At 36.5% G+C, this 25742-nt stretch overlaps 2 protein-coding genes across 2 annotated transcripts; one reads left to right on the top strand and one right to left on the bottom strand.

The window, feature by feature from the left end:
* Positions 1-222: 222 nt before the first annotated feature.
* LOC122587714 lies at positions 223-1824 on the bottom strand. Its single transcript, XM_043759878.1, has one exon. The coding sequence runs from the start codon at positions 1822-1824 to the stop codon at positions 223-225; it is 1602 nt and encodes a 533-aa protein (XP_043615813.1).
* A 13382-nt stretch (positions 1825-15206) lies between these two features.
* On the top strand, positions 15207-17461 carry LOC122587713. Its single transcript, XM_043759877.1, has 2 exons — positions 15207-16647; positions 16743-17461. Exons 1-2 carry the CDS (start codon positions 15207-15209, stop codon positions 17459-17461), a joined length of 2160 nt encoding a protein of 719 aa, XP_043615812.1.
* Positions 17462-25742: the final 8281 nt, after the last annotated feature.

Below are 25742 nucleotides of genomic sequence, written 5' to 3'. Positions count from 1 at the left end.
AGCTTGCGGTTGATTTTTCCCGTCGTCCAGTGTGTTAGGATTCTGACCTTCTTTACTTCTGCTCGAATCGTCTCCATCCTCCATTTTGCATTTGGATGTGAGCTGGGTACCTAGGTCTTCTTCCGAATTCGAAACTTTGCGTGAATCTGAACTGACTGACCCACCAGCGGCGCTGGTGGTTGACCTGGGGTCTACCAGCGGCGCTGGTTTGTACCTGGAGGGTCACCAGTTGCGCTGGTTGTTACTTGTAGGGTTACCAGCGGCGCTGGGGAATACTTCCAACGGCGCTGGTGGGTTCTGGACAGATTCCAGAATTGCCTTTTTGTCCGTTTCATCTTCATTTTGCTTCTGTATGACCTGTACCTGATTGGAACTTTCACAAGAATCATTAGAAATTACAATAGAGTTATTACCTTCGGTGAACACGGCGTTCACATTCTCGTTCCGTCCGATTGGGGGTTGGTACTTTTGACTTGAACTAGGGTTTGAGCTTGAGCTTCCTTGCAAGATCGACCTTGGCATAGGACTGCTCTCCTTCCTTGTATTCTGCTCAATCCATCTATCTATCCTTCTTTCTAGTTCCTTGATCGTGGCTTGTTGATTCCTTGCTCCTTCGTCAACCTTTTGATTGAGATTGCTTATTTTCTCATTGAGCGACTTCGTGTAACTTGCCAAAGAGTCATGCCTTTTGTCATTCATGTCCATGTACTTCTCCATCATATTTGTAAGCTTGGCAATAGGGTCCTCCTTGACTTCATTTTCCACCTTTGGTTGCTCGGGTTGACCATTACTCCTTTGCCACCTATTTTGAAAAGAACCAAAGTTATTTCTAGAATAATTTGCATTATAGTTAGAATTACCGAGATTTCTTTGAAATAGTCCCCGTTGAAAGCCTCCTCGGTATTGGTTTTGGACAAAATTGACTTGCTCGGTGGTCTCCTCTTCACAATCTTCGGTATAGTGCATTTCTCCGCATTTGTTGCACCCGTGTGCAATCACCTTGAGGTCCTTGTCCATAATATTCAACCTATCTTCAAAAGTAGAAAAACGGTTAGATAAAGCTTTAAGTTCATGGATTACCTCATTGTCGGAGCTGTTCTCGATGCTAGCCACGGTTCTTCTCGGCTTTCTATCTCGATCCTTATCGTCCACGTCTCGAGCTAAGCTTGCTTGCACCATATCCTCCATCGTTTTGTACGCGGCATTAGTAGTCTTGTACAAAAAGTTACCACCGCCGGCTAGGTCTAAATCCTTTTGGGAATTCTTTGTTAAACCATAGAAAAAGATTTCCATGATCTCATCCTTGCTAAGTCCATTCCCGTGACAGTTTCTGATCATCTCCCTAAGCCTTTTCCATGCAACAACTAGTGATTCTCCTTCGTCTTGCTTGAAAGCTTTGATGTCTCGAAGCATTTTCCTAGCTAAACTCGGGGGAAAGAATCGCGAAACAAACTCCTCGCGAAGTTGATTCCATGTGGTGATGATACCTTCATCGAGCTCATCGAACCAAGCACGAGCCTCTCCGGTGAGAGACGACGGAAATAAGCTAAGTTTCACATCGTCATCGGTGACGTCTCCTCCATACTTGAACATCTTGCATAAACGAGTGAACTTGCTCACATGCTTGTGAGGGTCGGAATTTGCTCGGCCGTTGAACTGGTTATCCTGAATTAGCTTAAGGTAGTATCCTTTGACTGAAAACGAATCCCCTAAATTGGGTAAGACTATAGCCGATCCTGGCGTCGGTGCTACGGCTCTTGTCCTTTCCATCATTGGTTGGTTGAAATCATCAATTACACCTCTAGGCGAGTTTGGTTGAGACATGGTTTCGGTTGTTTCTAATGAGTCTTTTAAGTTGAAAAGGTGTTCTAAATTACCTACGGAGGTCGAGTTGGATCTGTAAAGTCTCTTCCTTCATCTGAGTCTACTTAGGCTTGTCAAGCTACGTCTTATGACCGTTCCGGATCTCAAACGCATTAAGCACCTAAATATCCTGCAAAACTCAAGAAAAAGATCAACGCACCAATATAAAACTAAAAATGAAAAACTATATTAACTACTTTAAACTAGAAAAATGAAAAACAAAAATATTTTTGGATTTTTAAGTTTAAAGAAATGAAAATGCAAACTAATTAAGCTAACCCTAATTTTAACCTAATTTGACCTAATTTTCTAGTTAACCTATTTTGACTTAAAATGAAATACTGAAAAGTAACTACTTCGTGCCGAAACACAAAGTACGGTCGAACTACACTACTAAACTAAGAATGCGTCGCGTCCCCGACAGCGGCGCCAAATGACCTGATGGTGGTGTTTTATTCTTGTCTTTAATTTTATGTTGTACAAGTAACTATCTAAACTAACACACACTTTAACGAGCAGAGAACCCTGTCAATGCAATATAGCCTAGTGGTAAGTTACAGGATCGTTCGCAGGGACGCGTTGCGTTACCTAATCTAGTAGTACGTGTAATTCTAGTTTGTTTGGGGGTTTGTCACTAACTCCTAATAAACTAATACTTTTGACAGTAAAATAAATAAAATCTAACAACGCGCTTTGCAGCGAGAGGCTAATCTGAAAGTAGTTTGGAAAAAGCAAATAACAATAATTAAATTAAAATACTTGTTTGGCATCTCCGATCTCATGGTACGACCAAATACTATCTTACTGGTTTCTTAGCCTGTTGGAAACTTAATCACGGTTCAGATTCTTGTTAGATTCACTTTATCTAGTTAGTAATGTTGTCGCTAGACTCACACTACCCATTAAAACAAATTCTCGCTAGATTCATTGTTTTAAGCATTATGACCTAAAGTTTGTGTTACTAATTCATCTTTTAATTACCTGGCTCTTAAGCCATGAACAGATTTAATTCCCTCCGGTGACCACAGTGCTCGTTTCCAAGTCAAAGGATCGCGTCTGGTATTGTTAAGCTTCATGTTCAATTCATCCTAGTTACTATGGCTCTGGATCCCTCGGTTACAAGTGAATCACTTTTTACTTCTAGTTATAGACTGACTAGTTGTAATCTGTCCTAGCATATTAGTCCTAGTGCATGATCATAGACAACCATTAGAATTAAACTAATATGTTCAGATATAAAACCGATAGCAACGTGAATTACTAATAAACATGGATCTACGATAAACAGTAAAACACATTCCAACAGAATCTAAACAAACACAGTAAAACGATAAGCGTCTACATGATCACATTGATCCAAACAAGTATTCAACCTACTAGCCTAGCATTATTAAAGGAATAACAAAGTCTGAGAAGATAAAAGACATAGTTCAATAATAAAGAGTAAATAGAGATGAAAGATCTAGACCAAGAGTGAAGATCGGAAGGTGTTTAGATGCTCCAAAACCTTTTGGAATATGCAATTTCGATCTAGGGTTATTCCTGGGTGGCTAGGGCTGCTGAATCGGCTCTCTCTTAGGGTTTTGAGGATTAGTTCGACTTAAATAGGGGTTTAAGTCGGTTTCAGATCTGGGCCGACCAGCGGCGCTGGTGGGCTGACCAGCGGCGTTGGTCCTGTGCTTCCTTGGGCTAGCGACGCTGGTTGGTCGAGGAGCGGCCGCTGGTGAACGAGTAGCGGCGCTGGTCGGCTGGGGAGCAGACGCTGGTGAGTACCAGCGGCGCTGGTTAGGTGGCCAGCAACCGCTGGTGGCTGCTGTCTTGCACTTGTGTCTTCGTTTGGCTCCCGAACCACTTCCTTGTGTCTTGTAACTTCATAGGCTTCCTTCTTGAGTCTCATGATGTCATTTACCCTCTCTCGCATCTTCCGGGAACCTGCATAATCACATCATTCATTAAGTACCAATAGTTCCGGAATAGTAACTCATTTAAGCATAGAAATGAAGCCTTTCTTTAGGGGTTTTTATCACAAAATGGACGCTCATCAGTATTGCAGATCGCGGGTAACATGATGTGCATCATATTCCCCCTATATATCTTCGGGAACGGACTTTCTTTTCCTGTCTTCTTTTTGATGATCGTGTAAATAGTTTTTTCCGGTTTTTTCTTTTCTTCCGAGTCTTCTTCCTTTTTATTTTGTTTCCGCACGGTCTTGACCAAATGTGATAGCTTCCCTTCATTGATTGCTTCCTCAATGGCCCTTCGGAGCTGCCGGCAGTTATTGGTGTCGTGACCGTTGTCCCTATGAAATTCACAGTACTTCTCCGGTTCCTTTCTGTTCCTTCCGCTCAACCTAGATGGTGTCGGGAAGGTCTTTGCCACGGACTCGGTGAGTAGGATTTCTCTGGGACTATTATAAATCTCCGAAAGGTTAATTTTGACCTGTCCCTTGTCCTCTTTGTAATAAGGGTTGTACCGGGAGTTTCTGTTATCTTTGTCATTTCCCATTTCTCTTTTCGGCCCGCAGGGGACTCTTTGTCCTGTGGACAACTGGCGTTTCCCTTCGAAGCGATGTCCCTAGCGTCTAGGTACACGTAAGCCCTTTTCTGAACTACTTCGTAAGTTTTCGGCAAGTCTCTGTATAGAAACTCAACCAGCCCTGGGCTCCGAAGGCCATGAAGTAGGGTCGATATCCTCTGGGACTCTAGTATGTCCATTATGTCTTCGGTCTCATGGGTAAAGCGGTCTAAAAAGGTCCTGCTTCCTTCTACATCTCCTTGTTTTATTCCATGAGCGGCTACGTGAATCTTTTTGTGTTTTTTTTGCTGACTGAAACGTGCCCGTAATTTCTCTTTAAGGTCATCGAAACTAGTAATGGATCCTTTCGCTACGCTCTTCAGCCATTCCCTGGCATCTCCCTTGAGGAGATTTTTAAACGCTCGGCACGCAACGGGTACGTTACAGACCTTCACCTCCGATACTCTTTCGAATGCCTCCAGGAAATCGTCAAGGTCGCTTTTTCCATCGTACGTACCCAAGTGCGAAGGGTACTTCAGATCCTTCGGGAGGGGATAATTTTGTATCCACGCCACGAACGGAGAGTCTTCGACATTGCAACCAACTGTTTATAATTCTAGAGGATTCAGAACGACTTGGGCCCTTCGTCTCGAAGGGTCATAAAATTCCAAGTCAGCTGCGAGTCTCCTTGCGGTACGGGGATTTTCTGGAACCTATGTAACATATTCTTGATCATAGTCTTGGAGTCATCGCAACATTCCCTGGGGGCGGTTGCCCGAGGACAGCACGCCGTACGCCCGAGAGTCATACCTACGGATGTCTTCTTTAAGGAGTAGGCCTCGGGGACCCAGGTATCTTTCCGGTTCATGAATGGTGTCGTCCCTCGATGGGGCATGTCCCATCTGTAGATCGTTATCCTTGGGATTCCCGAGGCTTGTTCGTTCCTGAGGGTTTCTAGGAGGTGTTTTTTCTTTTAAAGGGATGGGCCATTCGGACCTTAGGGCCTCGTTGCTCAGGGAGAACCTTCGGTTCGAAGGAGTACGGATCTGGAGGCCTTCACTATTGACCCCGAAGCCATAGGTGTTTCTCAACCCGTCTTGGGGGAGCCTTCGGAGTCCCCTCAGAGGCGTCATCGGATCGTATTCATCTTCCGTTGCCTCCTCGAAGTCTAGCACCCTGCTAGTGCTGCCGAGGGCTCTGACCCTTCTCAGGTGTCTCATGGTTTTTTGGATATGATCGTAATTTCGGAGAATGTAGTCTGGGTCGAATAACGACGGGTTTCTGCGAGGAGATCCTATTGAGAATGCCCCTCGTTCTCCCCCCGTTTGGGTCGACCGATCAGAGTTTTGATTAGCCTGATGATCAGTTTGTTGGCCACCTTCGCGGGGTATTTCGGTTGTTGGTCCTTATCCAGACGGAGTGTTTCCGGCAGGGACATTTTCAACCGTTTCCCGGGCATTTTGTTTAGAACTGAGTGGAACATTGGCCATTTTTCCTAAAATTCGATCCGTCGTGAAAAACGTAGTAATAATTTTTGGGATTTGAATGTCGGGTCTCACTGATGGCACCAAATGTTTGTACGCCGAATCGGACCTAGGATAAAAACGGGGTGATGGGTGTTTTGTGGTTGTTGGCTGACGATTCCACGAAGGTAGGTTTCTAGCCTCTTTACGCCAATCGAACAAGATGAAGATGTTGTATGTGTTATCGTATGATGTCATGCCCCCTTGGAGGTTTCTCGATTTCTTATTTATAGGGAAAGATTATTAGCGCGGGAAATGGTTTGGCGCCATATGGACTTTTTCCGTAGGGTTTCCTAGGCCTCCAGTTTCCATCAACCTTTTCCTTAATTATCTCTTTTTAAAGGCGGAATTGAATCCCTTTATTTAATGGTGATTAACACATTTCCTTTTTATCTTTTACAGATGTTTGATATCCGTTCGTCCCGCAGTGCATTCTATCGATGCTGTGGGTGGAAGGTTCCGCGTATCGCATGAGGGATATACCTTCATAACTTAAGTCATGAAAGTCAATATATTGTTTTTATATAACATAATACAGTATAATTAATATATATGTGACAACATATTTAAAAACTTAATATAAATTGATTATTTTAAAATTTTGACACATTTACCAAAATGTTATGTATTCGATAGTTTTGAAAAGTTTATAATTTATCTTCAAATTTATACTAAAGGATAATAAATACATGTATAACACAAAAGATGATATAACTATAAATATAATATATAATAATATCAAATAATAGTATTAAACTACAATAATTATTGGTTCATTGTTGTAATTCGACTTGATTTATAAGAGTCAGTTCGTTTTTTGTGTAACTTGACTTGACTCGTAAGAGTTGACCGTAACTCATAAGGGGCAAGGGTGTAGTGCCACACTTGTGGCTAATTGACAACTTTTGGCAAGAAATTAGCCAATCACAAGCCGCCACGTGTCCGATTTAAAAAAACCAATTTTAGCCAAAAACTTGCCAAATGTGATGCTATAGTGCCGATTTGCCAATTCTCTCTTTTCTTTGATTTAAAGGAAAAAAACAAAAAAAAAAGCTTGCCGATAATGCTCCCAACGTTCATATGCATCGGCCAAAACTAGCCGATCTTGCTTGCCAAAACTTGCCGATTTTGCTTGCCGAAACTTGCCGATTCACGTGCTATAGTTTTGCCGATTTGCCTATTTTGCCGATGGTTTTAGCTGACTACACCCTTGCCCCTAAGAGTATAACAAGTATGTCAATGACAACATACATCATCATACAACAACAAAAGGTAGTTATATTATGGTTTTTTAAATATATGCTCTAAAGGCAAATATAAAAATACATTTAATGTACTCTTAAAATTGAAAGTGGTAGCAAAGCTCTTTTTTTTTATAAAAAAAACAAGCATTTCTTAATTTTCTAGAAAAATCTTGCGATCTATTAATCAAAGAAACACAGGCGATAAAATGTACTCGTGACTTAGACCTTTCCTTGAAATAATTACTCGTTTTTTACCTTTCATATGCATCAACAAAATAATATCATGATCACATGAAACATCTTCTTACCTAGGGCTCCCAGATTAGACAATAAGTGCAATTATAAAACGTCACAAGGTGATAAGACAAGTTTGGAAAGTACCTTACACCAACTCGTCATTTTTTATTAAACTCGTCACACGATGGACATGGTGTAAAAAGATGATCAATGGTCTCTACCTACTCGTTGCAATCAAGACAAGACTATCTGGGGTGATACTAGTCATTAGAGTAGTTTTCAACCAAAATTGTGTATTTGGAAAAAGTATTTATAAATGTGTATTAATTATAACTTGAAAACCATTACTAAAATAATTTGTTTGTCTTTAAATGTTTTTCAAATACTGTAAACCATTTTGATTAAAAACTCTTACCTATTGCATTGATTTTAATTAAAGGGTTAAGTCACTATATAACCATCGTACTTTTCATTTTGTACATGGTTGCTCATCAAACCAGAAAACTAAGCTGTATGACCAACATACTTTTCAAATTTGTACATGGTTGACCAAAAGTTTACCTTTTTACCGGTTACATTATTTTTTGATGACGTGGCAATGAAGTGGATTATTTTTAACGATGACTTGGATGCCTAGTCAGCAATTATGTGTATAAAAACGTATTCCTAATTTGTATAATAATAATAATAATAATAATAATAATAATAATAATAATAATAATAATAATATATTGAATAAACACCAGCCGATTCCGGCCAGAAGCAGCAGACTCTAAAAAAGTTAACCAAAAATAAATTCTCATATATTGAAAACGAATTCATACATGCTCATATATGGAAAACGAATTTCACTAATTGTCAAATAAATCTAGGGTTTTTAAAACCCCCAATTCCAAACTTAATTCAATACAAATAAATCTGTTATACATGCAACAAATCTGGAAATTTATTTCCTAATTCCAAACTAGGGTTTTCAAAACCCCCAAATCCAAACTAAATTCAAATACATGTACAAATTTTGGTCAACCGGTCAACTTTTGGTCAACCGTGTACAAATTTAAAAGGTATGTTGGTTATACAGCTTAGTTTCTGGTTTGATGGGCAACCATGTACAAGAAGGAAAGTACGATGGTCATCCAGTGACTTTTCAAATTGCGACGTCATTGCCACGCCATAAAAAATAATGTAACAGATAAAAAGGTAAACTTTTGGTCAACCGTGTACAAATTTGAAAAGTATGTTGGTCATACAGCTTAGTTTTCTAGTTTGATGGCAACTATGTACAAGAAGGAGAGTACGATGGTCATCCAGTGACTTAACCCCTTAATTAAATGGTAATATTAAAAACTTCTAAATTTTAAAACACATCTTATCTCATATCTTCTTTGTATATATAATAATAACTAAAATGGGATATAAAAACAAAAAAATTCAAATATGGCATATTAATTTAAATGACAAATATGTTTTTGGCTTAGTTGTAGTTATTTCAAATATTTGGTATTTTTTTCATGTTATGTAGATTATTAATTATTAAAATAGAGTTTGTATTTATCTTTTTTGTAATCTTTCAACTTTTTTTTTTATATATTTTATATATATAGTTAATTTATTTAATCTTTTTAACCAATTGGTCTTAGATCAAGTGACCACCTAGGGCCCTCTTTAGGGGTTTTAGGGTAGGTGATGTTGGATAAGAGACCTAAGATCGAATCTCAATTCCCCATGGTCTCGAGCATTCACCTCTTTGGACGCATGTGGGCTGTGTTATCGCAACTTGGTCTCCAGGGGTGCCTTCGGTTTTCAACCGCTAGCATACTGTCCGCTTAAGTGTCATTGCTAGTATTCGAACCACTGACAAACTAGCGCAACATTCTAAAAAAAAATCTGTTTACATTTTATGTGGATATTTTATGGTTAATGTTAAGTATTTGAGTGTCAACTAAGTTTTTTACTTATTTGTCATTTTTTCTAGTTTTAATATTTGGTGATATTATTAAAAGAAAATACTTAGTTAAATGAATTTTTTAAAAGAATCATATAATGAATAAAAAACTTAAATATTTAAACTTAGTCGTGTATAAATTTAAGTTATTATATAGAGCGATAATTGCATATCGATTATATTAAATTATTTTTGAAAGTCCCGGTAACATAGATCGCTAACGAGATTGTATTGTTCTGTTGAGAGTGCTGAATCCTCTCAAGATAACTTTGATTATATGAATCAATATTATCACATGCAAATACGAATTGAGAAAGCCCCCAACAATTGTTGAGATAGCACTTTGTTTCTAGGCAGAGAATAACTAAATCGCACACACACTCACGGCTGTTAAATAATCGAAGTATCCCTGATTTCCATTAGGGTTTTTCTTATATAGTTTTAGGCTAATGTCGTATAGATAATAGGCTTAAACAATACAAGCCCAATGGACTTAACATCATTCTTGCATACATAACACATCCTCTTATAATTAACATCTCATAGAGCTAGTGTCTTATACTTAACATCTCATAGAGCTAATGTCTTATACATGCACACGTAACATCTATACGTACAACTTAACATAGTATTGAGCTAATGTCTTATACATATTATCTCATACAACATTGTAGTATAGAGCTTAATATAGTATAGACACCATCTTATGGAACAAGTCGTGTACCTGCAACAAGTTACAATAGCCTCACATACAGACATTTATCATAGTATATGTTTTGGTCAAAAATTACCTAAGATAATCTACGTTGAAGACCTAGATTAATTATGTAACCAAATTTCGTTCGTGAGGTTGTGTGTTTAATGATCTTAAAAGGTCAGTATATTGAGGTGTCAAAATAATTTCGAAAATGTAACATATTTGCTAGATATTGAATAATCACGTAAAACAATGCTTAAAAGAATGTTTTTATCAAGATAGGACTGTAAAAGTAAAAATCTACTTGTAAAACCTAATAAATGAACATTTAAAGTGCCAAGATCTTAAATAAAAAACGTTAAAATGTGATAATTCTTAAGAATTCGTTAAGAAACAGTATAAAAGCATAAAATATGATTAATCAAAATACTTGAACGTAAATAAAAAGATTACTTTGTAAAATTGATCAGAAGTACGCAAAATGGTAAGATATTCGCGATAATTGTAAGTAAAACGTTATATAAAATCTATATAAAGTAAAATGCATAAAAGGAGTAAGAACACTGTGATTTGTTGACGAGAAAAAGCCCTTAATCCTTCTAGATTGCCAGCATAAAAACCCCGGGAGGAAGCAATCTTCCCTACCTTTGTTCTCTTATTAATTATGTTTAAAATAATTACAATGATGAAGCAGGTTGATCGATCTTTCTAAGTGTGAAAATAAAAGTAACGAAAGCTGTGTGTGTTTACAAGTGTTTATGAGCAGAAGTGATAATGAGAAAAATTGATTGCCTATGATCGATCAGCCCCTTCGTTTATATAGAGCTAGGGGCTAACTAACTATCCGAAAAATATGGGATCTTGAAGTTGACTATCCTAAATCTGGGATTCTGAGCAGATTTTCTCTTTGACTTGATTACTTGGTAAATGGACGTTGTGGAGTCATTTCTACACGTTTTCAACCATAAAATCTGACTTTGGGGGCAAGTCTTCCATTTTACCTGTTCCTGTACTACTAAGTCAAAGTAATAACGGTCAGATATCTTAGAGCCCCAAGATCTTGTACCACAAAGATCTTGAAACCTCAAGATCTTGGAAGCTAAAGATCTTGGAACCTGAAGATCTTGGAGGAGAAAATCTCAGGCATAACATTTGTCCCCAAAACTCTGACTCGTGTTTATCTTTTTAAATAGAGTTAGAATTTTCCAGAAAACATCTTTAACAATGTCAAAATGAAAGTTCAAAATGATAATCAAAAGTATAAGGTACAGAAGTGATCGTGCATGGAAGATTGTTTCCAATTCACTATTGGTGTTCCTTTTCTGCAAACCTTGGAGGTCATGATCTCTAGTCCCAACGTCTTGATAGTGACTAAACTTCATCAATTTTCATCGAAGATCTGCATTAAAGTAGTATATATGTATATATATAGATAAATCATGCATCTAGGATTACAATGAGTGAGCCAAAATTAAGAGGGGAGACTCTTAATATCAACGGATCATTGCATTTGGGATGTTGGTATCCAAGATCTGGAGGGTGTCCCAAGTCCTTGAATGATAATGGGTGGCGGTTAGCCAATTCGTGTGAATGAGTATTGGGTGGCGTGGTTAGCCAATTCGGGAGATTGATGATAACATCGAGATTCGGTATAATTAATTTCACGACCTTGGAATTTAACCCTTCAACCATGAAATTAACAACGTGCGACTAGGGGAAAATTGAGATCGATGGTCACATCGACAACCAACAGATTAACTTCTAAACCTTGGAATTTAACCCTTCAGCCAGAAATTAATAACGTGCGACCGAGGCGATAAGGTGAAAACCTTAGACAAAAGTTGGTGTGAAAGCCAAAAGGTGAAGACCTTGTTCCACGATGCTATGCTTGCTTTGGTTGGTAGTGATCACTCTTCAAGCTTAATTTGCAAAACTAGACTTCAATAAAGACAAACTGACGTTAGCCTGTTGGCTAACGCCACTCCGACACTGAAGTCAGTATTGTGATAGAAACAAACTCAATTCTATAAAATTGAAATAGATTGAAATAATAGACATACTAATCTTTAATTGAATATAAAGTTCCGACATAGATATGATTGCATGAATATAAGATTCAAGATCCTAAAGGTCCAGGATTGTCCCTAGTATTTTGAAGTTCGGATCATGAAGTAAGAGATTGAAAATTTTCACAAGTTTCGTTACTAAGCATAATGATTACCTAATACCTTTAATAACTAAGAAAAATTCAAAATAGATAAAAATTATTCATACATTGAAAGATTTTTGAAATTCCAAGTCAATTGTAATCGTATAATCAATTCCTAATATTAAGTTTCACTTATTAACATCTAATAAATCAAGGTATTATGTCCCCCTATGAAAATTTTAGTATAACCTCTAATCTTGTTCCTTTTAACTGTCTACTTCAACTTGTAAAATTTATTTTATGTCGGAAATCATTACTAAAATTATTCACAAGTTTACTAATATATGGGATTCTATTATTGATCTAGATCATATTCTAAATCACGAGTCAATCATGAAGTCATCCTGTTGATGATTTCTAGATGCTACGTATTTTATAAGATATTATATTTATATAAATATATTGCCACCGGTGAGTGTTACTTTTATTGAATCTGGATCATTCGATTCCTATTTAAGGGTAGCCGCGTAAATTCTCCAATTAAATCGGGGTGGTTGTTACATGAATTATCTAAATGTGGTTAATATGTATATCAGCCAATACTATTAAAGTAAATAAGTAAATAACTAAATCCCCTACTTTTCAGCAATATATTTTATTTTAAAATTGATTGATAACGACAAAAGTGACTTAGGAGTTTGTGCTCGTGACCAAGTCTTCTGCTTAAAATATTATAATACTTAGTTTCTAATAAAATAGCAATTAACAAGTAAATAAAATCTTTGTTTGTTGAGTTTTTTTTTAAATTATTATTCTCCCCTATATAAAGGTTTATACTGTATTTTGTAAGCTATTAGCATGCATTTCAAATGTTGCCTATGTTTTATAGAAGATATAAGTAATAGTAAAGTAATATATTTAAGAAGAGAATACCTCGTTTCTGCATATGATAAATTATTACTTGGCATTTGATGTTATTCACGAAGAGATCACGTCTCATTTCTACTCAAGATCTTGTCGAGGTATCCTTTGCTCACGAGAATGCTTACTTCTTTCCTCAAAGCAAGACAATCTTTGGTCACGTGGCTGAAATCCTTGTGAAAAGCGTACCAATTGAGTTTTCCGCTCTGTTTAGGATTTTTATTTTTCGCCTATGGCCATCTCACTTTGTTCCCAAGTTCATACATTGCAAAAATTAGACCTGAAATGTCAACAGATAAATGATAGTCATTCATGTTAGGATATTCCTCATTATCCTTATCTTTATCCACGCCATCGACTATGTGGTTGTCAGATCTTGAATAAGGTTTAACCCTAAAAGATTTTAAAAAAGAGGTTTTCAATTTTTGGTTGGGATGATCATAAGCGGATTGAAACTTTTTCCTCATCCTATCCTCCTCATCTGCATATCTTGAACCTCGGATCCTTGACTCCAACAAGCTCCTACATGGATTTTCTGAAAGATCATTATAGAGTGGAGAATCACTACGCAATCCCATATGGAAAGCGTGTACCGCCGAAGTAATCTCAAGATCTAGGATAGGAAAAGACTTTTGGAGAAACCTGTTAAGATAACTTCCAAGAAATTCATTAGAACCTTGGGTGATCTTATAAAGGTTTTTAATTAAATTTCTATAAAAATGATTGTAAAACAAGTCAATCATATGAGAGAATGAAGTAATTGAGTAGGGAGGAAAACTTAGCAGCCATTCCAAAGCGGAACCCGTAAGAGTAGATTCGAAACCTTTGCACAAGTATCCTTCCTTCAAATGCACAAGAATAGGAAATTTTTCCATCTTTTCTCTAAATCGGGCAACATGCTCTTTAGGACCTTTAGTACCATCATATAGCTTCAAGTTGAGCAGTTGGAAACATTTGGGGATCTCCATATCACATATCGAAGGAGCAAATCCTGAAATATAGCTTCTTAGTGGAACTTCTTCAGTTGTGATTCCATGATCCTGCATATTGTTAGTGTACAGAAAGTAATAAGGGTTAAAAATATTATGACCTGGGTTCTGGTATGAAGATTCCAGAGTAATGTCTGTTATGGGTGAAATTTCAGGTTTCATTATCTTGGGACCTCAAGATCATCGATCTTCAAGATCTTGACACGCCTTGACGAATTACTAACGATAAACTTCAGGTATTGTTTCTATGAGAATAATATGCAGGTAACTTGATATTTATCACAAGGGAAATATCTCTAACGGTACAAAAGAGATTCAACACATGTCTTATTCGATCAACACGCAAAGAGACTTAGTCCAGCATCATAATCGGACTTCAAGAGGAATTCAGCATGAAGAGAATATCTTCAAACGGCTACAATATCAGTCAAGATATGCTCCAATGTTCACCAGATGAAGACCAGGAAGATCCCTATAATTTCAGAAAATTAGTTACTAGGCTGCTCTATATAAACGAGGACCTGATCGATCATAAGATATACAACGTTACACACACTCACATATTTACTTGCTTATTTTCTCTGCTCATACTTGTAAACAACCAACACACTTTTCTGTACTTAGAAAGATCGATCAAGTCGCTCTATCATTGTAACCAATTTACACCATTAATAAAAGAACAAGGCAGGGACGATTGCTTCCTCCCGGGGTTTTTATGCCGGCAATCCATAAAGGATTAAGGACTTTTCCTCGATAACAAATCTCGGTGTTCTTTGTTCCTTTCTCTTTATTTTCTGCATTTATTTACGTTTATCTTTCTTTATCTTGCTTAATCTATCTTCTATTTGAATATATAGTTATTTGCGAAGTCTTTTGACTACCTTCTTTTGTTTAAGTCGACATAATCTTGATTTATCATGCTTATTTTAAACGCATCTTTAAATCTAAACCAATTTTACAAGCCCTTAACCTCACGAACGAAAGTTTGGTTACATAATTGATCTAAGTCTTCAAGGTTGATTATCTTGGATAACTTTTGACCAAAACAATTTGGCGCCCACCGTGAGGCAAAAGGTGCTTTTTGATTTTCATAAATCTCGATTTTTCAAAATCTAATACCGAAGATGTCGACTCAACCAACTAATTCTTCGCAAATTACTCCTGTTCTTTCTTCTCCTTTGCCTCCTCCACCTCTAGAACGTGCTTCTTATCGAAGAAACAGGAACAATGCTGCTCGAACTTCTGCCCAGGAAAAAGGAAAGGAGCCAATGGATTCATTCCAGATCCCAGACTTATCTGGAGAAATTCCGGCAGGAAACTCATCTCAGGAGAATGCAAGATCAAGCCAGACTCAAAGAAGGAGTTTTTACGACGATTATGGCAATCCAGATCCCTACAATACCAGATCTAGGAATGTTAACTCTGAAGAACTGCCTGACTTGTTTACTATTTTGCAGAATCTTGATAAGACAATTAAGACTAATCAGGAATATAATCAGGCACAATTCAAAATTCTTGAGTCAGGGATTGTTGAAAACAGACCACCGATTACTCCTAGGAATTTGTTTTCAACGACTCCAACTGCTCCTGAGTCTGCTCCTATTAATACGGCGATGCCAACTGCGACTCCTAATTTTGGGAGTAATATTCCGCAAAACACTCATGTTGCTGGAACATCGGCCACCATGAGTGCAGGTTTGAACAATTCTAATAATTTTGCTGGATCTTTTGCTTTTACTAATCCATCGCAGGGACAAGGAGCAAATGATTACATCGCTAGAGAATTTCAGAAGATTAAAGACATGATTTTGAGCGTTCCTGGATTTTGCAATCCAATTCCTGAAGTCAACCCCGCGTCCTATCTAATCAACAGATATGGCGACAGGATTGCGAACGTAGAAATCCCGAAGAAATTCCAAGTTCCAAATATGAAACCATATGATGGAACCACTGACCAACAGGAGCATATCGCGCTATATCTGGAGAAAATGGAAACGGTGCCGATTCCATCAAACTTGAAAGAAGCTTGCTTATGCAGAAGCTTTGGATCGACACTATTTGGATCAGCCTTAAAATGGCTGCAGAGTTTGCCTCCTCTATCTATTAATTCTTTCGCTGATTTAACAAATTTATTTTATAGTCAATTTTCATGCAGTAGGACTTTTGAGAAATTGATTGATGATCTATATAAAATAATTCAAAAACCGCATGAATCACTTAGAGATTTTATGACTAGATTTACAAAAGAATCTCTTAATATTCCTAAATTAGATATGTTGACCGCTATTCAAGCTTTGCAGAGAGGTCTCCATAAAGGATCTAAATTCCAGGAAGATCTCATAATGACGCCATGCAGAAATTTAGATGAAGCAAAAGCAAGGGCAGGAAGATTTATAAGGCTCGAAGAAAATGAACTTACAACTTCGAAATTAGATGCCTTATCATATGATTGTCCAAATCGAAAGGCAGAAACCCCGGTGTTTAAACCGAGACACAAACCTTACTCAAGACATGTAGATGATCAAGTCAATGTCATTGAAGAAGATGATCAAGTCAAGACATGTGGTGTGCTTATCATGAAGACTTTGGCCATATCACCGAAGATTGCAAGATGTTAAGAAGAGAAATATCCACTTTATTAGCAAAAGGATATTTGACAGAACTCCTTGGAAGGAAGAAGGCCAAAGATGTTGAAGGCTTGGACTTTTCCAAACCAAAATCAACACAAAAAGCATATTCCCCACCAGCAAATGCAAAAGTAATTAATACCATCTCTGGGGGATCGGAAGTGTGCGGGATAACATATTCATCAGCAAAAAGACTTGCAAAGCAAAGCAAAGCAGATAAAGGAGAAAGAAGTGTGAAGAAAGCATCAATTTCGGACTCAGACATTATCTCCTTTGAAGAAGATTTTGATGATATCATGGAACCTCATCATGATGGGCTGGTAATTACTTTCTTTATCGCTAACCATTATGTTTGCAGGATTTTGATAGATAATGGGAGCTCAGTTAATATCATCAAGCTGGAGACATTACGAAGAATGGATATCTCGGAAGAAGATATCAATGGAAAGGCTTCTCCATTGTTTGGATTCAGTGGGGAAACTAAATATACAGTGGGTGAAATAAAATTACCAGTTTATGTTGGAGGGATGAATTCGATGCAGAAATTTTGTGTCGTAGATTCTCTCCCAGGATACAACATAATCTTGGGAAGACCCTGGATACACGAAATGAAGGCAATACCTTCAACATATCACCAATGTGTTAAACTTCCAACACCTTGTGGAGTAGTTACTGTCAAGGGAGATCAGCAAGAAGCAAGAGAATGCTACACATCGAGCATGAAGTCAGCTGCAAAGCCAATTTCACAATAGCAATTATAGAAAAGGGTCTTCGATGTAGACGAACCAGAAGAGCAAGATGTAAAGGAATCTGAAGGCATACAGAATCCCGTCTACTACGTAAGTAAAAGTTTAATTGATGTTGAAACCAAGTACTATCATCTCGAAAAACTCATACTTGCATTAGTCATGGCATCTACTAAACTTAGACATTATTTTGAAACGCATGCTATACATGTTAGGACAAATTACCCTATAAAATGTGTGCTTAGAAAACCTGAAGTATCAGGAAGAATGGCTAAATGGTCTGTAAAATTAAGTGCCTTTAACTTAGTATATGAACCTAGAAATGCTATAAAATCTCAAGCTTTAGCTGATTTTGTGGCTGATTTTAGTACTGACTTACAACAAGAAGTGGACTTAGAAGTTAAAATGCTAGAAGAAGCAACTGAAAAATGGATCCTATATACTGATGGTGCTGCTAATGTTAAAGGAATAGGATTAGGTATCGTACTACAATCGCCACAGGGGGATATCATACCCCAAGCAGTAAATTGTCATTTCATAGCTACTAATAATGAAGCAAAATACGAAGCTTTAATTTCTAGTATGCAATTGGCTAAAGATATGAATATTAGGAACCTTAAAGTATATGTAGATTCATTACTTTTAGCAAATCATTTTAATGGATCATACGCTGCGAAAGGAGAAAAAATAAAGCAATATCTAGATATAGTTAAAAAATTAGCTGAAAATTTTGACTTATTCGATATAGAACAAGTACCTAGAGAAGAAAATGTTGAAGCTGATGCCTTAGCAAACCTAGATTCAACATTTAAGATGTCGTCTGAAACTAGTATTCCTATAGTTCATGTTCTATATCCTGCCATAGATAAAGAGTCTCATAAAACTTTAGCTATTCAAGATAGTGAAACTGGAGAATCTGAAAACGATCAAACTTCATGTATGACACCTATAAAGGAATATATAAGCAATGGGACAATTCCTAAGGATGAAAACCCAAAGGCTTTTCGAATGAAAACTGCACATTATTCTATGATAAATGGTATCTTGTATAGAAAGTCTCTTGCAGGACCATATCTTAGGTGTTTAGAGGAACCTGAGATCAAAGAGGTTCTTAAAGATATTCACGAAGGAGAATGTGGGAACCACACAGCTGGAAGATCCTTACATTCGAAAATCTTAAGGACTGGTTATTATTGGCCAACCATGAAACAAGATGCTGAAGATTATGCTAGGAAGTGTGATGCTTGTCAAAGACATAGCAACATTCATCATCAACCAGCTGAACCTATGTATCCAGTTTTGTCACCATGGCCATTCATGAAGTGGGGAATGGATATTGTAGGACCAATGATAGAATATTCAGTAGGGAAGAAATATTTTTTGGCAATGATAGATTATTTTTCAAAATGGATTGAAGCTGAAGCATATTCCAAGATCCAGGAGTCTCATGTTATATCCTTCATCAAAAGGAATATATTGACCAGATTTGGGGTTCCAGCAGAGATACTTTGTGACAATGGTTCACAATTTATTGGAAAGAAAACCACAAATTTCTGTGAAAGATGGGGAATCAAGATGATCACTTCTACGCCTGTTCATCCTCATGCCAATGGTCAAGCGGAGTCAAGTAATAAGATTATTATGAACAATCTAAAGAAAAGACTGGGACAAGCCAAAGGAAAATGGGCTGATCGCACAACCTCTAAAAATGCAACTGGGCAAACCCCATTTTCGCTTGTTTTTGGAGCAGAAGCAGTATTGCCCACTGAAATGGACTTACCAACTGCTAGGATAAGTCTATTGACTTATGATAAAAACAAAGAATTAATGTTTGAAAGCTTGGAAGCTCTAGATGAATTACAAGAAAGAACCAGAATAAGAATAGCAGTTTATCAACAACGAATCGCCAAGTCTTATAATAAGAATTTAAGATTAAGACGATTTCAAGTTGGGGATTTGGTGTTAAAGAAAGCTTTGATCAAGCCTAATGGGAAATTGAACCCGAAATGGGAAGGACCTTATTTGATCGAGGCAGGATCTGGTAAAGGATCTTATTGGTTACAAGATCTAGAAGGTAAATTAGTTCCAAGAGCTTGGAACGCCATCCACCTTAAATTATATCATGTCTAATTAATTTTGTCTCATTGACAAAATCATGTATGATTTCTAAATCCTTTTTTATTTATTCATTTATTTATTTATTTGTTTATTCTTCAAAATGATGATACTGACTTGAGTGTCGTAGTGGCGTTAGCCAAATGGCTAACATCAGTTTCTAAGGATTTCAATTTGTAGGATCTCAAAAGATATTCAGCATCATACATAGCAACGTGGAACAAGGTCTTCACCTTTTGGCTTTCACGCCAACTTTTGGTTGGGGGTTTTCACCCTCTCTTACGATTTGCCCATGTCGCACGTTCATTAATTTCACAGCTGAAGGGTTAAATTCCAAGGTTGTCGAAATTAATTCTACCGATTATCGATGTCAACATCGATCTCCCGAAATGGCTAACCACGCCACCCATTATACAAACACATACGAAAAGGCTAACCACGCCTCCCAAGCATGTTCAAGATATTGAGACACCCTCATTATCTTGGACTCCAATGTCCCTACGAGAATATTAAAATTAAGAATTTCCTTCTTGATTTTAATCCCCTCCAAAGATCATATCGGTCCCATTTATATTTTATTGCTACAGGAATATAGTGGAATTGACAAACAATTAAGACGCTGGATGCTTGAAGATCACAATTTACAAGTGGATCTTAATTACATATCACAAAGCGCATGTATCTTACCCTATAATTATTACATTGATTTGATTTATTACTGTTGATATAGTCAAATAAGTCAAGGGTAATAATTAACTGACATGTGATATCATGCAAACGATTATTTAATTTTCCAATTTTAACCCCATTAACATCATTGATTTTTGGAATCTAAGCAATAAAGATCAAAAGATAAATATTTTTCATTCATAACGAAAATATTTACAAAAGATAAAAAATGCTTGATAGCAGTTACAATCAAAAGAGTTTAAAAATGGGCTCTGGCCTTTGCATCATATCCGTCATCGCCCATCAAAAACTTTACAGAAGAACGTCCCAGTAAAGCTCAGGGTTAATCTCCTTCAACTTATTCAAGATTGACCTAACCCTTTCTAATTCCTCTCGAGCCCCTCGGAGTTCTTCTTACATTGCGCCAAGTTCGCAACAAATGTCTCTCAAAGCATTGTTGAGAATCTTATTTTTTTGCTTCCAAACTCTTTTTCACCTCCAGACCCATTTCTTTTTCGGTCTCGATGGATTCCCTGTAAGATTTGAGTAGGCCTTCCATAGTTTGGATGATCTCATCGTTTATCTTGTCTTTGGTGATCTGTTGTTCTTCGAGATCAGCAAAAGACTGAAATATGAAATAAATAAGTTATAAATAACAAGCAAATAACTTAAGGAAAAAGAAGATTTAAATATACCTTTTAAAGGAAATCCCCAAGAGATTTTAGAGACATATTGAAAGTATGGATTTTAAAGAAAAGAAGATTTTTCGTGACTTCAAAAGACTGAGGGCACTCGCTTATATAATAGGGTAAAAGGACATGAATGAATCGTCGGGTAGTTACCTATCAAGTCAAGACTCTTGGTTATCTTATCTCCACGCGTCTTATCCTCGGGGTGAATTCAAAAGTTAACTCCTTGACTTTGGTCAAAGCGTACTCCGGAAGATTCAAAATTATTTTGAGCAAAGTTAATTTAAACAAAATTGATTTTTTATCAAAATAACTTTGGGAACAATTGTTATGGGTGAAATTTCAGGTTTTATTATCTTGGGACCTCAAGATCATGGACCTTCAGGATCTTGACACGCCTTGACGAATTACTAACGATAAACTTCAAGTATTGTTTCTATGAGAATATTATGCAGGTAACTTGATATTTATCACAAGGGAAATATCTCTAACGGTACAAAAGAGATTCAACACATGTCTTATTCGATCAACACGCAAAGAAGACTTAGTCCAGCATCATAATCGGACTTCAAGAGGAATTCAGCATGAGGAGAATATCTTCAAAAGGCTACAATATCAGTCAAGATATGCTCCAACGTTCACCAGATGAAGACCAGGAAGATCCCTATAATTTCAGAAAATTAGTTACTAGGCTGCTCTATATAAACGAGGACCTGATCGATCATAGGATATACAACGTTACACACACTCACATATTTACATGCTTATTTTCTCTGCTCATACTTGTAAACAACCAACACACTTTTCTTTACGTAGAAAGATCGATCAAGTCGCTCTATCATTGTAACCAATTTACACCATTAATAAAAGAACAAGGCAGGGACGATTGCTTCCTCCCGGGGTTTTTATGCCGGAAATCCATAAAGGATTAAGGGCTTTTCCTCGATAACAAATCTCGGTGTTCTTTGTTCCTTTCTCTTTATTTTCTGCATCTATTTACGTTTATCTTTCTTTATCTTGCTTAACTATCTTATATTTGATTATATAGTTATTTGCAAAATCTTTTGACTACCTTCTTTTGTTTAAGTCGACATAATCTTGATTTATCATATGTTAGAGCACATAAAGTGCACAATCTGTTGTCCGATGCAATAATTCTAAAAGGCTAAGAACTATTAAGTTAATAAGGCCCAGTCTGTTTGTACAGCCTATAAATATAAGTCTTAGGTCACGAATTTAGGTTGATGATTTAGTTGCAACATAGAGTCATTCACTAGGTTCTCGAGGTAGAGATCTATACCTCGAGATACCGCTCAAACTATCACGATTCATCTCAATGATTGTAATCCGTAATCATTGTAGATGTTGTTCATACGGATTCATCTTGTAATCATATGATTAATGATAGTATTTTTGTGTTTATATCCTGTTCTCATTATCTTCGTGTGTGTTTATCATTATAATCATTAATTAACCCTAAAGACGATTATAGATGGATTCCGCACATCTATGATTGTTAGATCTCGTGTTAATCGATCCGGGAACGTGCTAAAACACGTTTTTACATCATACTTATTTTAAACGCATCTTTAAATCTAAACCAATTTTACAAGCCCTTAACCTCACGAACGAAAGTTTGATTACATAATTGATCTAAGTCTTCAAGGTTGATTATCTTGGATAATATTTGACCAAAACAATGTCAAAATCCTTAGCGTCAATATCTTGAGCTTTAAGATCTTGAACTCTAAGATCCTGAGCTTTAAGATCCGGAGCCTTAAAATCCTGAGTGACGTCCTGATTTCGATTTGGTAAGATCTTGAGAGCTCCAAATGGCTTTCTGGTCCTTGATCTTTGCATTTCTGTCATCATTTGTACATGTTCTTTAAATTGAAAAGTCGAAGAAACAAGATCTTGGTTAGAATCAACAACATAATCCAACATAGTTAACCTGGATGTCAATATCTTGGATGAATCGCCATCTTCCTTATGAGATGATAGGATATGAAGAGGAGAGTCATTTGTCCCTGAAATTGAAGATGATAAAAATGAAGAGGAAGATCTGGATTGAAATGACATTTTCGCAATACATTTTGTAAGATAAGAAAATCGCAAAGATAAAGAAAAATTTGAGAAAAGGACCACTTGCCCCACGGTGGGCGCCAAATTGTTTTGGTCAAAAGTTACCTAAGATAATCTACGTTGAAGACCTAGATTAAATATGTAACCAAACTTTTGTTCGTGAGGTTGTGTGCTTAAAGATCTTAAAAGGTCAGTATACTATACTGAGGTGTCAACATAATTTCGAAAATGTAACGTATTTGCTAGATATTGAATAATCACGTAAAATAATGCTTAGAAGAATGTTTTTATCAAGATAGGACTATAAAAGTAAAGATTTACTAGTAAAATCTAATAAATGAACATTTAAAGTGCCAATATCTTAAATAAAAAAAAGTTAAAACGTGATAATTCCTAAGAATTCGTTAAGAAACACTATAAAAGCATAAAATATGATTAATCAAAATACTTGAATGTAAATAAAAAGATTACTTTGTAAAAGTTGATCAGAAGTACGCAAAATGGTAAGATATTAGCGATAATCGTAAGTAAAACGTTATATAAAATATATGTTAGGACCAGCTTGCTGAAAACTGGATCTCTCCAGTTACATCTGGAGAGCATGAAGAATTGTCCGAAATATTTGAAGTCCAGTTGTAATGTACAGTTTATGCAACTGATGACTTCCTCCAATTGAGATCTGAAGACATATACCTGAAGATTCCAATTGAAGTTGAAGACAATAAGTGGAAGAAAGAGAATGGCAATGGCAGCGAAGCCCAGCTGACATTCTACCAGATCAATCAACTGGAGAATCCTCCAGTGTAAATGCCTTTACAAAGCTTTACACTAATTACGAGGAGGACCTTTTACACTACATCCTTTTAACCGGACAATAATCTTGTTTGTGGATAAAAGTGCAAAGATGTAGAGTGGTTGAATAAAGCAACCTTTTGTCTTACTTTATTTAGTACACACAGAGGATTATTTACTAATACTTTTGTGTGCTGTCAACCATATTTGTACGTCGAAGTTGAGATCCCTATGCTCATACTTCGACTATAAATAGAGGTCCTTGCCCAAGCATTTCAACAACTTTGCAAACACATACACTCTGCAATATTGGTGAACTTGTGCAATATTTTCTCAATCATAAAAAGTGAACATTTCACAACTTTAAGTGTTTCGATTGTTAGGAGAATTTCCAAGTATAGATCAATTGTATTTCATAGGTTGTTAGGATATTTACATCTTTGTATTATCTTGGTTCCGCAATATTTTATTTAACTGTCAATAAATAAAATACACTTGAAAAATACATATTGTCTCACCATATTTACTTACTTGTCATTTATATAATTGCATTGTATTTACTTATTCAAACTTGTCACCTTAATAAGTAACATTCCAGTTAACCTGGTACACTACTCAGTCTAAACTGGTCACGTCCAGATTAAGTGATAGTGTTGCAAAGTACACTCACCATTGACATAGAGGTGTCTTCAGCACCCATCTAGTAATAGTTAGGACTTACAATATATATAAAGTAAAATGCATAAAAGGAGTAAGAACACTGTGATTTGTTGATGAGAAAAAGCCCTTAATCCTTCTGGATTGCCGGCATAAAAACCCTGGGAGGAAGCAATCGTCCCTGCATTTGTTCTCTTATTAATTATGTTTAAATTAATTACAATGATGAAGTAGGTTGATCGATCTTTCTAAGTGTAAAAATAAAAGTAACGAAAACTGTGTGTGTTTACAAGTGTTTATGGGCATAAGTGATAATGAGAAAAATTGATTGCCTATGATCGATCAGCCCCTTCGTTTATATAGAGCTAGGAGCTAACTAACTATACAAAAAATCTGGGATCTTGGAGCTGACTATCATGAAAATCTGGGATCCTGAGCAGATTCTTCTCTTTAACTTGATTACTTGGTAAATGGACATTGTGGAGTCATTTCTACACGTTTTCAACCATAAATTCCGACTTTAGGGGCAAGTCTTCCGTTTTACCTGTTCTTATACTACTAAGTCAAAGTAATAACGGTAAGATATCTTAGAGCCCCAAGATCTTGGACCACGAAGATCTTGGAACCTCAAGATCGTGGAAGCTAAAGATCTTGGAACCTGAAGATCTTGGAGGTGAAAATCTCAGGCATAACAGTATAGATGAATTATCATAGTATAGACAATATTGTCTTATATCACTGTTGCATAGAATCCATATATAATCACTGTTTCAATACAAAGACTTGATAATCAAAAAAATAAAACAACTAATCAAATCTACGTTGCTGTTGTCACATCAAGTTGCACTTACAGACTCCCCATTGACATCAACGACTACATTTCTTTAGTCTTCAAGTCTTCACTTAAACTTAAGACTATCATCATGTATGTCTTCTTTTAAGCATAATCTGATCATCTTGAGATATTTCTCCAACTCAAGTCTCATTAAGTCATTACTATAACTTTTAGCTCTTTTCAACCTTCTTAGATCCTTTCTTGAAAAATTAACAAGTTGTAATGGATCATGAATTCTCAGATAATCTTTAAATTTCATAATCTCTTTAGCTTGAATGTACATTTCACTAGTTTTAGCATCAATACCCAATCTTTCATTTCTTTTAACATATTCTGTGGCCATTTCTTCAAAGGAACTCTCTGTAACACTCCCACCTTAGGCCAATATGTTGTCTTTTTGTGATCATCATTGGATCTGACTCCTGGAATCTTGATTGTCTTAACATTT

Source organism: Erigeron canadensis, chromosome 2 (genome assembly GCF_010389155.1).
Source record: "Erigeron canadensis isolate Cc75 chromosome 2, C_canadensis_v1, whole genome shotgun sequence".
NCBI classification, from domain to species: Eukaryota; Viridiplantae; Streptophyta; class Magnoliopsida; order Asterales; family Asteraceae; genus Erigeron; species Erigeron canadensis.
This window is presented reverse-complemented; position numbering and strand designations above follow the sequence as displayed.